Source organism: Microtus pennsylvanicus, chromosome 13 (genome assembly GCF_037038515.1).
Source record: "Microtus pennsylvanicus isolate mMicPen1 chromosome 13, mMicPen1.hap1, whole genome shotgun sequence".
Lineage (NCBI taxonomy): Eukaryota > Metazoa > Chordata > Mammalia > Rodentia > Cricetidae > Microtus > Microtus pennsylvanicus.
This window is the reverse complement of record NC_134591.1, coordinates 53,632,287-53,648,533: the sequence shown is the minus strand read 5'-3', so window position 1 is coordinate 53,648,533 and position 16,247 is coordinate 53,632,287. Positions and strand designations below refer to the sequence as shown.

Below are 16,247 nucleotides of genomic sequence, written 5' to 3'. Positions count from 1 at the left end.
CATGTAAATGATTATTGCCTGCTCCATAAATATTTCCTGACAGCTGGCTCAGGTCACAGCCTGCCACTCCCAGTGTGAGCCAGTCATTCCCAGCCATGGGTATAGGACACAGCTTGCTTGTGGGAGATTCAGCCGGCCAAGCGTCCAGGCAATTGCCTGCAGGAATCTTCTGGACCATAGGCTGTCCCTGGGCCCAGCAAAGGTGCTGCTTGACTCCAACCCTGGGCTCCATCAGCCAGAGAAGTGTCAGAGTGAGAGTCAGGGCCAGGCCCAGGTTGAGGATAAGGTTCGGCACCCATCACCAGCCACCACTTTGCACACAGACATGTATCCATCTGGTTCCGCTTGTCACAGGACAGATACACGGAGGCCCCCCAGTCAGGCCCTGGCTGAACAAGATTTCTGGTTCTGAAGATGGTCTCTGCACCTTCGTGGATCTAATGTCTTCCAAATTTACCCTTGAAGAGTGCCTGGCCATCGTGTTCTTGTCTACTGGGAATATATGACCCAGACCCCAGATGTGACAGCTGCAGGTGGCTGTCTAAGTCACGACAGGCAAAAGCCCAGAGAGGGTATGTTAGTAGCCAGAGAAACCCAGTAAGGGACAGGGGAATCTGGGTCCCAGCTACCCATATTGCTGAACTGTTCTTTTCTTCCCGTGTCCTTTTAAGTCCTGAATGATTCCTCCTGGGAGGGACTTCTCACCTCTGCTTGGACCTTCCAAGACAAAACTCCTAGAAGACCATTTCATTCTTTATTATAAACATGAGTTCATAAGTAAATAATTGAGGCTCAAAAATACATTAAAATAAATAACAAGCAGTTCAAAGTTCATAGAGCAAATAACTTATATACAGATGAGCGAAGGAGAGCAGGCCCCGCCAGAGAGAATCATGGGGGCCAGCCGGGATGTCGGTCATCAGTATGCCCCATCCAGTCTCCTCCTAACGTGGGACTGCTCCTAGATTGTCCAGCACACAGGACACTCCTCAGGACACAGTCAGCATGTTCATTTGGCTTCACGGAGCTCCTTCAAGCAGATCTGTAGCCAGCAGCCAGCACAGAGGGGGGCTGCACTGCTGCTCAGGAGCTCAGGGTGGCCTGGCGGCGTCAGGGCGCAGAGCAGCTGTAAGTGCTGTAAGAGAGACCGGAGCTTGTGCTGAACCCATTGGATGGGTCTGGCTAGCTGGGGCTGAGGTCTTGGCCCAGAACACAGGCACGGGGTCTCCCCAGCTGCCCGTTGCCTCCTGTCTCCACATGGGCTTCCTTCTCAGTGGTTCTGCTGCTGAAAAGGGTTATCTTTTCCTCCGTCGAGAGTGTGCAGGACCCGACTCTCTTGTTACCTCTGGCTGTAGCCTGGCAAAGCGGAGCTTGGAGGCAGAAATGTCCCTAGAAGTGGAGAAGGATCAGTTAGCATCTCAGGAGATACAGGGTGCCCAGGACTCCCTTGGAAGGTAGGTAGTTGGACCTAGAGCCTCTGCCTAGATTTGAGGAAACAGCTGTCCCGGCTCAGAGTGTGGACTGCGCCAGGCAAGGTCTGCACATCAGGCCCCGGAGAGTCTCTGTCATGGGGCCACTGACATTGCTTGTATTCAGCATCGGGTGTTGCCGAGATGAGGGGTCTGCCAAGGACAGCCTGGGCACTGCCCCTGGTGTGTTTTCCTTTTCTCACACCGTGTGAATGTCCTTCCTTCCTGGCACTCATATTCCTCCACCCTAAACTACGCCATCTTGCTCTATCTGCAGTTTACAAGGTGGGCTTTCCACACAGCATGGTCCTGGTGGCCCTTTGACCTTGTCTGAGGTCATGGCCGCAGCTCTTGGAGCAACTCTCCACTTCCGGACCCTAAGAGTTCTATATCTGGGGGTGAGAAGGTGGGTCTCGGGGCCAGACTGTGGGACCTGGGCAGGGCTCATCCTCTTTGAGGCCCCTTTTCTGCTTTTAAGACACTAACTAGACCCAGTCCTGATGATCTGCCACAGTAGGATAGCCCCGAGCTCAAGGCCAGCCTGGGCTACTGAGTGAGATCCTGTCTCAAAACCAAACTACACCAAACCAAAGCAACAACAAAACAACAGTAACAGCAAAAACCCCTGAACTGCCATCAGGATGAAGGCTTGGGTAGTAAAGCAAGCTCTTTGCACACTGTGAAGTGCTGCGCTGTCTACATACACACTGAAGTGCTGTGTATTTGCCAAGCCTTCCTGATTCTCACTCAGGTCTTGAGTACGTGCGGGGGCCTGCTTATCCTACCTCTCCTGCTCCATTTTCTGCCTTTCCCCAAAGATGGTAACTCCCAAAGAGCCACACCAGGTACTGTCCAGCCCCAAGGGCCCCTTCACAGCAGAGGCCGGAGTGGCCAAGGCCTCCAGAGCTCCACAGGAATACTGCTTCATACATATTAGCACACCTAACCTCATGAAAACCCTTCAGAATGGACATTGCTACCTCCCTACTTCAAAATCTGCAGCACAGAGAAGCCCAACTGCAAGCCAGGGCTCACAAAGCCTGTCTGTGGGCTTCTCAGCCAGTACTCTGTCCCACCAGCTGTCCCTCGGTCCCTTTGCTGAGCGTTTCTGCCCTTCAGTTGGACAAACATTTGTGGGCCTTGTGCTAAGCCACTTGTGGCCACCAAGTGGGGGAGATCCCTTATGAGTATTGAAGGAGCAAGCAACACCGTGAGTCATTCACTCCAAGCCCCGGCGGAGGGAAGCCGCCTGGATGAATAACTGTGGTTCTTCCCAGTCAAAGCCCTCAAGGCCTGATGCACACCTCCTGGTCCCAGAATGCAGGAGTTAAGGAAAGAGGCTTGGGGCTGGAGAGATGGCTTAGCATTAAGATCACTTTCTGCTCGTGCAGAGACCCAGGGTTCTCTTCCCAGAACCCCCATGGCAGCTCACAGCAATCCATAATTCCTGTTCCAGAGGATCCAGTTGCCTCTTCTTAGAGCACGTAAGTTACATACAGATGAAGGGCACCATGCACGCATGTGATGCACATACATACATGCAGGTAAAACACTCATGCATGTAAAATAAATCTATTTCTTTCTTAACAGAGCCAGATGTGATGGATGCTTTGTGACTCTAGACAAGTGGCGTCACCTCTCTGAGACTCAGTTATCTAGACGGACAAGGAAGACCCAGTCCTGCCTCACACAGAGGATAAGGCAGACATGCAAAGCATACAGAAAGTGATCAGTCATGCAATGAATGACCCTCACCTTAGCTTTTGGAGGAGGACTCCCTCAGCGGCCCACTTCCTGCCAGGCTTTAACACAGTTCCGGGAGCCTGGCTGCTTGGGGTGACCACAGTTTCAGACCTGAATGAATAGAGTGGCAACGCGTGAGGGGCTGGCCAGAACCCTGAAGCTAGCTGGCTGCGGGCCCAGCCCAGCCCCCACCCTGCCCTCTGGAGCAGATCCATTTCCACTCTGCACACCTGGCACCCTTCCCTCCTGGGCGGGGTGAGGACCAAGGAAAGCTGAGCTACTGGGAATGTGTTCTCAGCCCCAGAACGAGGCAGATGGGTGGCTGGCCTTCCCAGAATCTGGCCACCTGCAGTTGCAGGGGAAACTGAGGCAGGGGTGGGGCCCCAGATTGAGCCCCAGAGGAGGAGTTTCTCGTAAACTGTCATGGGAACTGGGACACTCGCTTGCTTTCTCAGTGGTCCAAGAAGGGGAGGGGAAGGATGCAGCTGTCCCCTTCACAGATGGGAAAACCAAGGAGGCTTGGCATTCACACCCCATAACATCCTTGACATAATGACAACTCTGGTACCTGTCATGGATCGCCAGCTACCGATGTTATTTTTCTTCTAAACAAACTTATGAAGTACCAGAGCCTCCAGTTAGAATCTGAAGCCCAGTGGGGCCCAATTCCTTGCTGGCCTGACACAAGGCTTGCCCCTCTCTAAGCCTGGGCTATCACGTGGCTGTGCCCAGGAGTGGGGATGTGTTCTCCCAGAATCCTTGGAGCTGAGCAGAGGGAGGAACTCAGTGTATTTCTGTGGGGGAAAGGACTGCCATGGGCCCAGTTTACTTCTGGGTTTTAGGACATTGCTTGTCTCCTCTGGGCCTCTGCCCCTCTACTAATCTCCCAGATACCCTGCCTCCAGGCCTGGTCCCATGTAGCAGTTACCCAACCCCTGCAGGCAAGGAGTCCACCTACCAGGGTCTTTGATGGCAGAAGGTGGCACAGGCAGAGTCCCCGGCAGTAGAGCACTCACAGCGCCTTGGCAGGGAGCGGCGCCGGCGCCTTGGCGGGTTTCCCAGGCCGTAGGGAGCTGTCTGTCTGTGGGCGGGAAGCCAGCAAGGTAGTGTGTACATGGGGTGGGGGGGAGCAGAGAGGAGAAAAAGAGAGGAGAGACACAGGATTAGATAAACACATCATTGGCCAGCAGAGACAGTCTACACTGAACACTGGTACAGCCAGTCACACCTCCAGCATGGCCAAGGAAGGTGACCATCCCATTGCTTCTCATATTAAATTAGCCACAAGTCACAGACTCCTCTAACAATGCTTCTGCACACTGCTCTGCTAGGAGCTTCTGCAGGAGATTGTAAGGAATAGAGCTTGCTGATCCTAGGAGGCCTGAGCTGGTCCTCTGTCCTCAGAGAAGTCCCCCACCCCATCTAGGCCATGAGGAAGGAAGACCATTCAGTCACCAGAGTCATCCGGCTCTCAGCCAAGTGGCCTCTAATTGGTCCCCACTTATTGGGGGAGTGTGATAAATATGCTTTGTGTGTGTGTGTGTGTGTGTGTGTGTGTGTGTGTGTGTGTGTGTACATGTGTAATTGGGCTGATTTCTGATCCAGTTTGGCCAAGGGAGGCAGAGTAGGAGCCCTGAGGCTAGTCCACGAACACCTTTGGTCAACAGCTAATTTTGGAGCTGTAGTGATTCTGGGTGGACCCGGCACGCAGGGACTGGCAGGGTTTCCACCCTGAGCCAGCGTTTGGATGTGGATTAGCTCTGCACACGTTTATATGCTCAGCTTCTCCTGCTTTATGCAATTTGGAGAGAGGGAAAATACATACATCCACAAAAACGTCAACCTGAGGTATGCAGGAGCCTGGAGGCAGCACAGGGCAGGGAGAACCCAGCTCTGGCTCCTGCCAGGGTATCCCAGGCAGACTTCTTGTCTGCCTTATGGGGGGCTGCAGCAGGGCCTGCCTTGTGGGGAGACTGGAGGCTCAGCAGAAGGTACTGTGCTTGTAGTGTTTCGTGCAGAGCGTAGCCTGGGCTGCTGTTATGCATGGGCTGGTTCTCTGCAGGGTAAGTGTGGTTGAGCTCCAGCACCTCCAGACTTGGGAAGGGACCAACCCACCACTTTTTCTTCCTGTGTGACCCCAAAGAGCTTGCCTCACCTCTCTGAGCCTCAGTACCCTGATGTGGAACACGGAGCTAGCACGTTCCTACAGGTTGTTGCAAGGATTCCAAAGCCAAGCAGCTCTCTGCCTGATTCTGGTAGCCCCCACATTGACTCATAACTACTAACTATGGGTGGGTACCGTCCCAGTGTCCGTCTGAGCCCCACGGTGAGCCAGGCAGTTGCAGAGGTTGCCAGAGGCCTTCACCCCCACCTTCTCCCACAGTCCTGGTGGATGCTCACCCTGCAGTATTCACCCAGATGATGTCCAGGTGGCAGAAGTACACACACTCCTTGTCAAGCCAGGAGTTGCAGGAGCAACGGCGAAAACGCAGGTGGGGGCCGCGGCCCTTGGGTGCCAGGGCTGGCTGCTCCAGAGTGGCAGCTGCCTGGCCCTTGCCTGCACACAGGAAGGAGAGAGAGGTGGAGAGGAGGTCAGGGCACCTGGCCTGCCTGGGATAGGGGACCCGTAGGGCTCCTCCTCTTGCATAATAAGGAAGTTGGCACTCTTGATGCTCAGGAACCACTGGTTAGCCTGGGGAAGTCCCAGCCGCCAGCGCTGTGCCTGCACTCGGCTGAGGAAGCTCCTGCTGGGGCTCCCTGCTCTATGCTCCCAGTTGGCTTTGGGAAGCACCGTACCCCTGGAGGAGATGCCGATGGACAGACCCCGGGGCAGCAACAAATGAGGGAGGGCTGCTCACCTTCATGCAGGGCCAAAAGCAGAGCCAGAGCGACGGAGCACCAGGCGGCCGGTGTGGGAACCATAGCAGCGGCAGAGTGCTTGGCTGGACCAGGGGAGCAGGGAGCGCCTGTTGCCTAAGTCCTGGTGCTAAGCCGAGCTGGGAGCTCATTGCCGAGGTGCCCTGACCGCCTCTTATAATACCAGGCAGGGTGCCCGCCCCTGCTGGTCCAGCCCCGCCTCGCCTAGCTGCAGCACCTTGGGCAGAGAGCCAGGGACACCGCCTCCTCCCTGGGTGCCTGGCCCGCCCTGGCCTCCCGGTGAGGGGGAGGGAGGTGGAAGGCTGAGCTCCACCCTCTGCGCTGTGCTGGAGCACCTTCAGGAGTCTCCAAGCTCCCTGCAGGCCCAGGGCCCCTCGGAGTTTTGAGGTTACCCCCAAGTGCTCCCAATCCCCTCCCTACTTTCCCCGTGGCCCTCCAGAACTGGAAGTTTGGAATGGAGATCTCAAAGCAAAGCGCCCCCCCCCCCTTACGAAGATTTTGCCACTCTCCTCCCTGCCCGTTGTGAAGCAAGCTGAGACATCCCTTCTCTGCGTGGGAGGTGAAGGGCCCACTCCAGGCTTCATGGCCTTGGGCAAGTCAGAATCCCCTTTGGACCGCTGGCCTCAGGAAGGGCACAGCTCATGCCTGACCTTTGACAGCCTGGGGCTGCCTCATCCTCATCTTCCCTGAGAAATGCTATCTCCCCTCCCTGCCCATGCACTCCTCACCCCACCCCCGACTGGAGAAGGAGTTCTAGAAACTACTCAATTGTGCAACCATGACCAAAGAATAGCTTCCTGGACCTCAGTTTCCTTTTTTTGCAAAATAAGACCAAAACACGGGGCTGGCCCCTGAAGCTGTTTGGCTCAAATCCACCCTTGAGATAGCGAAGTTACTTCAGAGTCCTTTCTAGGAAGAATGCTCCATGGGCTCACGGAAGGTATCCTGCGTGGTTTCCCACAGTGGATGCAACAGAATATCTTGCTCACTTTATGCAAAAATGGAGAAGCCAGGAGGCTGACAAGGCGGCTCAGAGGGTAAAAGTGTTGGCCACCCAAGCCCGATTTATCTGCGTCTGAGCTCTGAAACTCAGCAGCGGTGTGCATCTTATGGTCTCAGTATTTCTAGGGTGAGGTTAGAGGTGTAGACAGGAGAATTGCCTATAAATTTGTGGGTCAGTTTGCCTGGAGTTTAGCACAGAGCGGGGACAAGGGAGACCTTGCCTCAATCAGGCAGAAGGAGAGAATTGCCACCTAAGTTGTCCCTGACTTCCACACATGTGCCATAGCATGCATGCATGTGTGCACTCACACAGACATACATACAAATATGCACACACAACAATAATAAATAAATGGAGAAGGGGGAAGAGGAGAAAGAGAAGACAAAGGCATGAGGAGAAGCTCTCTAGGGCCTGGCATTCTACTTTGGGTCCCTAGGCTGACTCAGAAGTCTTGTTAGAGGCAAAAGCAAAGACACACTGTGGGAAAGGGAAGGGATAGAATGAGCGACTCAGAGCATTGGCAGTCCCTCTGTGCCTGTTCTGGCCTGGCAGAGTCCACTCAAGCAGATCCTTCAAGAAGCCTGGCTGCAGGTGCATGGGAAAGGCCCTCAAGTTCTTGGAATTCTAGGCTTGCCTGACTCATGGTAGTAGACTTACCTTACATTCTTGAGGTCCAGAACCCTACAGAGGGCATGGCCTGTGGCCTTCCCTGTACATAGAGCATATCTCAAGAGCCCTGCGAATGCACTCCAAGGGAGGGAGTGACGTAGGACTCCCCTGGCTCTGGCCTGTGGACCCCAGACCATTCGGCATCTCTTTATGTCTGTGCAGAGGGTTTAGTTTGTTCATTAAAAAGTGGATAAAGTAGGAACAGGGGAGAGGAAGGTATAGGCCATAGTGCCTCTTTCCAGGGTGATGAGAGAGAGAAAGAGAGGGGTGGGGAAAGCCTGGTGAAGAGCTTTGGTAGAGCAAAAGGATGAGGCAAGTGTAGTAGGTGAAGCTGTCGGCCCAGGGACAAAAACACTCTGTGCCCTAGGATGCCGCTGCTCTCTTCTGGTGTCAGTTCCGAGAATGCCCACAAGGAGGCTCAGAGAGCAGGTGTGTGTGTGTGTGTGTGTGTGTGTGTGTGTGTGTGTGTGTGTGTGTAGGGGTTCACATCAGCCATATACCTGGTATTTGACAGAAACCCCTTTTGGAAGCCCAGTCTTGATCTCACTAGTAAACCACAATGAATTTGACTCCTAGTTCCCATTTGGGGCTTGCTGCATCTGTAGGCTGCAGCTCTGTAAGAATTTAGAAGAATAGTTCTGGAATGAGGTGAGCAGTTCTCTTGGGCTCTGAGTGAATGTGGCTAGGGACTTGCGTGGGGGTGTAGAGAGTGGGGAGCCAGAAGAAAGAAGAAAGGGCAGGTCAGTGGAGAAGGAGTAGGGTCAAGGCAGGGAAGAAAACAAACAGGCAGATAAAGGCAGGTATCAGGGGGAGAGCTTGGCAGAACCAGGAAGCAGGGAGAAAGACAGAGCTGGGATTTGAGGAAGTAAAAGAGAAAGACAGGAGAGGGGAGGTTTTGGGGGGAGGGGGGAGCCAGAGAGGCAGAGTGCTAACCTGTCTAATCTTCACACAAATGCAAAATGCCAGCCCAGGACAATAGGGAGCCAGAGGCTCTGAGTCTGGGAAGCATAATAGAAGAATTAAATGGAGCCGGAGACAGGATCTTTCTGGGTATCAAAAGAGTGGCAACCGGGCAGGGGCCACTGCAGCCTCCCAGGGTCAGCACAGGGAGCTGTCTTGCTGGCTCTGGTTTCTCTCTGTCCCTGGCTTGGGCTCCAGCTGGACAGGCTAGGCTGTATATGTAATGGAGAGGCCTGCCTAGGAACCTGAGCGAGTCCAGCCTGTCTTAGGGGATGGAGCCTTTCCGGGAACAGTGCTACCCCACTGACAAGAGCTGTTTTCCAGGTAGAGAATTAAGCTGAGTTAAAAATAGCCTCCCGAGGTCCTTGCATCTCTTGGCCTAGGCCCTAGCAATCACCCTTGCCCCTCCTGGCTGATCTGGTGGCCTGCCCCTGTCCACTGTAATAATTGTCCTGGCCATGCTGTCCCTATTCCTTCCGAGTGACTTGGCTGCATGTCCTTGCCTGCCTGTGCTGACGCTGGTGGTCTGGTCCTCACCAGCTGCCCCAGCCACCCATTTTGCTGAATCCTTTAGCTTGGCTGTACCCCATAAACTGCCTAGGTAGTAGGTCTCTAACAGCTGCAGGGGAGGTAGATGGGGCACACCTGAGGAAGAGTTTCGAGAGATTTATTTTATTTTATTTTATTTGCACAAATGATGTATTTCCCATCAGGTGGGCACTTGACTTGGAGGAGACGGTGGGTGGCTTTTGGGGAGTGAAGGCTGGTGACAGAGAATGGTTGACGTTTATTTATGGGTGAGAAGCTAGGAATTGCCCTGAAGAAATCCCCGCCAGCCATCAACCCCAGTCTAGATGAGATAGATAACTGTGGCCCAGAGGAGGAGCAACCTGCTCCAGTCATAACGGTTTGTTCTCTTAGATTCTGACCAAGACTCGCCCTTCTCTTATACCCGTGCGTTTAGTTCAGGGTCCATTTGGGTGTCTGTGGGGGAAAGCTATGGGAAGAACCCCACTAACAGAAGCCCAGACACTGGGAAGTGCCTACCTAGGCTACTTCCCCAGGACTCTTAAAACTCCATAATACCTGCACACGGTCCAGCCACCAGAAATACTGCACCAGATGAAGGAATCTCAAGAGCAAGAGACATTGTCCCGCCGGACAGGGATGACCTGGAGCAGTGGCCTGGTATTTCAGGCAAGACCCTGGAGCAGGAGACCTTTCCCGGCTCTCCTACACAGTGCGGCTGACTTCCCTGCCTCTTCCTTGTTTCTGTAGTCCTGCCTTCCTACTGATGATGATGATGATGAGAGACGCTCTCAGCTCTGACTACCCGTGCCATTCAGAATCCAGCCTCCTGTACGTTGGAGCCCCACCAACGGAGGTCTCGCAGACTGTGGCTGTGCGGGTCTGGCTCCCAGCTAGGCCTTCCTTCTCCAGAACATTGGTCATCTATGGTCACCCAGCCCCACTGAGCCTGAGGAAGTTTGCACCCTGGATGGAAGGGGCATGTCTGGCTTGCAGGTACAGGCTGTACATGTGACTGAAGAGTGGGCAGCTGGGAACAGAACTGGCTATGGGCCAATGCTGGAAGCCTAGTGACCACAGATTGGCAAGGGGTTGGCCGTAGAGCTGACCTTGACCGGGGGTTTGGGAACTGGGGAAGCCTCAGACATTCCCGTTGTCACTTGCCTGGGAGCCATAGCTTGAGTCACTTCTCTCAGGGCCTGAGGGCACTCAACCACAGGGCCTCCTTCTGATGGGTGGGTGGCTTGGGTCTCCTGCCATCAGTCCTAGCTCACTGGGAGCCAGCAAGGCCTGCCACTGGCTGCCCACATCTGGGTCTCAACAAATGTTACCTGAGGCCTGAGAGACTGGCTCCCTGGGTCCACGCTTTCTCAGAGGATACCCTTGCCTGTTGTCTCCCTCCTTCCATGTTAGTCCAGTGGAAAGATTTCTGTCTCCCACATAAATTATACCTTTAAAGGGCTAATTCACGTGCCTTGTTTGTTATTCAGCTAAGAGCAATCAGAAGAGGGTCATCAAGGCCTAGAGGGTGTCTGGACTTTCAGAGGAACACAGGCTGTGCCCATCAAAGCTGGCCAGATGGCTGTGAGGGTTTGATTTGATGGACATTTTGGAATAAGAAAATAAACACAGAGGCTCAGCAGTTAGCACCAAGTTTCCGAGTTTCCTTCAAATGTTAAGGTCCCTGTTCCCCAGGTGACCTCTTAGGAATATAGAGGGAGCTGCAGCACAGAGCACTTACTGTATTCTAAGCCCTGTGACAATCAACCCGCATGCATCAGCTCCACATACAGACCCAACACACCATGGGATGAGTGCCGTGATCAGTTCCTGTTTGACAAGCGAGGAAACTGAGACTGACGAAGGTGGCCTGTTCAGTGACAGCTCTGGACCCTGTGCACCCCAAGTCCCCTTTGTGCCCCCTCCCCTCCCCCACAGCAGTTCTTCTATGAGGACAGTTCCCTGTGCAGACTAGGCAGAGAACACGATGCAGGCTTGGAAGACTGGGAATTCAAGATCAGAGACAGACAGGCCTCTTACCAGTGTCCTCAAACAGAAAGCAGCCCACGGTCAGGAGGGCAGCCGCTGAGGCCCGGACACCTTACACAGGCATGGACAGCCATTCTCATTCACTGGACCTCCAGACTGACCTGGGAGTTAGGTGGAACTTGACCTCACCACAGATGAGTCCCCAAGGGAAGTAGCTTTCTCAAGGCAGGGCTAGGGTTTTCCCTTTCTTATTTCTTTCCTAAGGGATGAAGAAGCTATATCACGGGTTTTGTTAATCCCCCCCACTTATCCGCACACTTCCTCAGCTATTCCTCCATCATCCCTCCACTCTTTCCCCCACCCACTCATTTATATAGCCATTATTATTATTACTATTAGTTATTATTTTGTTTTTTTGAGACAAGTTTTTCAGTGTATCCCTGTCTGTCTTGGAACTTATTCTGTAGACCAAGTTGGCCTCAAACTCAGAGATCCGCCTGCCTCTGCTTCCCAAGTGCTGGGATTAAAGGTGTGCGCCACCACCGCCTGGCCTATCCACGCATCATTTTTATCATCTATCCATCTTCCCATCATCCATCCATCTAACCTCCAGCATCTGTCCACCCACCCATCCCTCCACCCATCCATTCATCTGCTTATCCCTCATCCTTCCATCAATCATCCATCCCTACTTCCACCCATTTGTCCCCATCTAGCCTGTCATCCAATCTGATCTCCACACATCCGCCCATTTTAGTCTCCAGTTCATCCATTCTTCTTCATGAGAGGACTTGAGCTCTGACTAGAAGGCTGTACTTTTGCCGAGACAAAATTTAAATGTTTCCTAGGAAGAGATCCCTGTTCCCAACAGATGGTGAGCTACTGACAAGCCATCTCCTCCTGAGTTCCTATTTTGGGGTCCAGCCCAGGCTTGGGTACATGGTACAGACCAAAGGTTGGAACGAAACCAAATACAACGAGATGGGTTACCAGACAGAGCTCACATCTTTGTGTAGATGATGCTTCTAATACGTGGGGTCAAGCCCCTTCTCTGTCGAATGCTGTCGTTAAAATGCTCAAAGTGATGGACTTGAGGAGATCTTTTAGAAGAAAATTCAGGCAGGCATCCAGAAATGGAAATTCCCTGGTTAGTGAACCCAGATGAAGAAACTGAGTACGCAGAGAATAGCTCCCAGTCCCCAAACCTAGAATCTCGGGGTATTCCAACTCCTCTGAAGCCCAGGCCCCTGTACCTGGAGGGCTTGGAACCCAAACTTTTGTCTGTCCCACCATCATTCCCGCCGGCCAAGACAAGCAGCTGGTATTTTTCAGAACCACACCCACCCTGTTGCCTAGAACCCATGTTTTCCAAGGCGCACCCAGAGCCCCACCAGGAGGCCGCCTTTCCCCTCTGGGAAGGGGTGAGCCACCAGGAGGCTGACCTGGCTGAAGTACAGTGCTTCATTCTAGAATTTGATGTCAGCCCAAACTGAGTGTCTGAGGAGTGTATCATCAGGGCAACTTGGTGCCCAACAGGCAGGCAAAGCTGGAGTTCCCACTGGGACTTTAGTTGACATTCCTGGGAAGAGGTGTGCCTAGGGTACCACCTCTTCCCCTGAAGGCCACGGCTTTTCCAGTGGCTTTGGGAATCCCAAGCCATGAATGACCTGGGAGGGGCACAACTGGGCTCTGAAAGGCAGAGCAGGCAGGAGCTAAATCACTGCCCAGGGCAGGTCCAGGGTGTGGGGATGAATCAGGGGCAGCCCACCCAGGTACCCCGGGGCCTGGCAGGACTGGGTACCAGCTTCAAAGCCCTGTGACTCAGATTCAAGTTACCCTTCCTCCCGTTCCCCGTAGTCTATGGACCTGGTATTGAACTAGCTTAGCGGTACCGCAAGCCAGGGTTGGACAGTCTACTTTTGCTTTGTTTTGTTTTGTTTCACAAGTCAGAGGACAAAGGGCACACTGAAGCCCAACCCTTCTGAGTGTTGGAAGCTACATCGATCACCAAGGCATCTGAGAAGGAAAGATTTCGTCTGACAGCACTGGGAGGCTCTGAGGTAGAACCAAAGTGATATCTGGTAAAGAAGGCCCTATGGTCAGCTTCTGTCACTCATTTTGAGATGCAATGTATGTACTCCACGGAGTGGATGCTTTCCTGGAAGGGAGGTGTGTGTGTGCATGTGCACGCACGAGCGTACATGCATGTGCATACGTGTAGGTTATTATTGGAATTGTGCCATCCTCAGGCCGTGGATCGATTCCCACATGTATCTCCTTTGCTGTTCTGCGCTACTTGGTCTCTGCAACGCAAGCTGCACTGGTTGGGCCCACTCACCACATTAGCTTCAGCACGCCATTCAGTGACACGCCAGATACGAGGTGTGCTGAGACGTGGGCGCCTGGATAATGACAACTTCAGCTGGAAGTCTGAGACTGCCCCTAGTTTGGCATCAGGGTGAAGTACCTTAACTAATGCCTGTGCTGGCACCGGGTCTGTCTAAGTCTGACCATGGCCCTCTTTGTCCTGCCTTGTCTCCTCAGTGCTGGTCCGGGTGCCCCACACCCAACAGCCCAAAGCCAACGTCCTTGCCTCAGTGCTCTCCGGAGCCACACACCCTGTCTTGATTCCTACTCCATTTATCCTGTCTGTTCCTCCAGGCTCGCTACAATTTTGTGTTTTGGTTTTGGTTTTGTTCCTGAGGTAGTATCTCATGGAACCAAGGCTGTCCTCAAACTCCCTACATAGCCAAGGCTGACCTTGAACCTCTGATCCTCCTACCTCTACTCTTGGACGTGCTGGAATGATAGCCATGTACCATCAAGCCAGACTGCATCACAAAGGTTGTCTCCCCTAGAGATCAGCCTCTATTCAATATGCGAGGCCTAGCTCTCCACCGAATACTTGCTGGGTGGTCAATTATAGCCATCTCTGGCCAGGCCTCCTCTTCTCACTGGGGGCAGTTAGTGGCAGAGGGCTCTGCTCCTGGTGTCAGGCCAAGCCAGGTTTGAATCCAAGGCCCATGTCTCATCTCAAATGCTTTTCCTCTTTCTTTGGGTCTGTTTCCTTCTGTACGAATGGTTGGTCGTGGATCCATGGCTGGGCTGAGGATTCCACAGGAAGGAGTCAGCTACTGATAGCAATCCGATGACGGAACACTCAGTGCTCACAGCAAAACCCTCTGAGGTATGTCAGCTTGTCGATCTTCAGGTTCTAAGAGGTCCAGGTGCTTTCCTGGGGATGTTCAGGGCTCAAATCTAGCCTGTCTGAAGTTGAATTCCTCCAATCTTCCCACCCTTTGCCATCACATACATGGCACGTTCTCCCGCTTTCAGGGTATGTGGTCAGCTAATGAGAGTTGAACTAGAAATTAGAATCAATAAGGATTGCCTCGATCATCCTTGTCCATGTCCCCTGGGCTCTTCAGTCTGATGACTGCTTCTTGACTATCCCAAAGCTCATGCACACACCAGTTTTATGTACTGTTGGCCTTACTGATGGCATTCGGGCTCAGCGTTCCAAGGACAGCTCTGGTTAGTGTCCATTGGGGATGTATGAACCTTTGTGAGGCAGGTGACATTTCCAAGTTGCCTGAAGGCTTCCTAGGAGACTGAAGGGGAACACTCTTAAGTCCAAGAAAACCTGGAGTTGCAGGTGTGGATTAAGCTTCCAGCTGGGAGAGTTGTAGGCAAGCCCCTTCTTTTATCTGAGAACCAACTCTGTCTGCTACAAAGAAAGGGCTCGGGTGGGTACCTAGGGGACAACATCTCTACAGAGAGCCCTCTGTAGGACCCCTCCCCTGGGGAAGCGCAGAACTCGGCCTGCAGAAGGCGCTGCAGAACTCCTGGTCCCAGGTTCTCTTTTCTGATAGGACACCACCATCAATCTCCATCTCCACCTCCACAGAGACCAACCTAGGCTTGTCAGGTGACCAGTACTCTAAGAGGTAATTGCAGCTCCTGCTACTGAGCACATCCCACAAGCCAACCAAATGTTTTGTTTGTGTTGTTCCATTTTGCCATCCCCACAGAAAGGTCCTTTTTGTTAGTCCTGTCTAGCAGACGAGAAGCCCGAGACTTATGGGTTCTAGGTCTACCTGCTTCCCAGCCTTCCTTCTTAGTGACCGTCCCAGCAAGCACGATCTTATTTATATCAGAATTCTCATGGATGCAGCATAGCCTTATATTCAGATGAGGAGCAAGTATCTGGTCCAGGTGACTCATCTAGCAAGAGAGCCATGAGACTTGAATCCAACTCAGTGGGAACTCTTGATCGGAACTCTCAAGTTCAATGTGGATGTTCCTGATAGTGCCACAAAGTCTCCAAAGGCCTGTCCAGGAGATCAGTCTTAAGTCTTGAGGGTGGGGTCAGTGGAAGACCCTGCTGTCCTTCAACTTGACCTCCAGGACTTTAGCAGCAGGAACCCTGGGTGCTTGGTGGGGAGGATGAGGCTGTTTATGACCGCAACGGACGGTGAGGTGGGCAGTGACTCAGGGAAGGAGGTTCTGAGCGGACAGTAGGCCAGGTTGTTGTTGGGGTTCCCCAGGAGGAGGAGGTTTGGGCAAGGCAAAACTGAGTCATGGTAGTGAGATCAGACAGGGAGCTGGGATGGCCTAATGACATCACACTTTCATCTGGGTATGGCAAGGAGCCTCAAGCCCAGGCGGGCCTGGTGGGCTCAACCTAACGGGTCAAGCACACTTTCTCCTGACTGCCATTACCAGGGTTGCCCATGAGACCAGAGACCCTCCCTTCAGGCTCACTAAAGTCTAGTGTTGCTGGAATCGTCAAATCCTGTCTGACTAGGGAAACACTGATAAGAGACCTGGGAGGAGTACAGTGAACAAAATCTCAAGTTACCTTGGAGTGTGTGTGTGAGAGCATGTGTATATGTGATGTACATGTGTTTATGTCTCTGTGTGTGTGTGTCTGGTGTATGTGTGAGAGCATGTGTATATGTGATGTACGTGTGTTTATCTCTTTGTGTGTGTCTGGTGTATGTGTGAGA

General features: G+C 53.0%; 1 protein-coding gene across 1 annotated transcript; it reads right to left on the bottom strand.

Moving 5' to 3' along the window:
- Positions 1–210: 210 nt before the first annotated feature.
- Edn2 (endothelin 2) lies at positions 211–6,203 on the bottom strand. The gene is made up of 5 exons (XM_075945455.1): positions 6,071–6,203; positions 5,613–5,769; positions 4,171–4,293; positions 3,225–3,323; positions 211–1,389 (listed from the first exon to the last, which is right to left on the bottom strand). Exons 1-5 carry the CDS (start codon positions 6,132–6,134, stop codon positions 1,296–1,298), a joined length of 537 nt encoding a protein of 178 aa, XP_075801570.1. The 5' UTR covers positions 6,135–6,203; the 3' UTR covers positions 211–1,295.
- Between the last annotated feature and the right edge of the window lie 10,044 nt (positions 6,204–16,247).

Coding starts and splice junctions, on each gene's coding strand:
- Edn2 (XM_075945455.1), bottom strand. CDS start 6,134: ATGGTTCCCACACCGGCCGCCTGGTGCTCCGTCGCTCTGGCTCTGCTT. Junction 3,324..4,170: donor TTCTGCCATCAAAGACCCTG/GTAGGTGGACTC, acceptor CTATTCATTCAG/GTCTGAAACTGTGGTCACCC. Junction 1,390..3,224: donor GTCCTCCTCCAAAAGCTAAG/GTGAGGGTCATT, acceptor CTCCACTTCTAG/GGACATTTCTGCCTCCAAGC.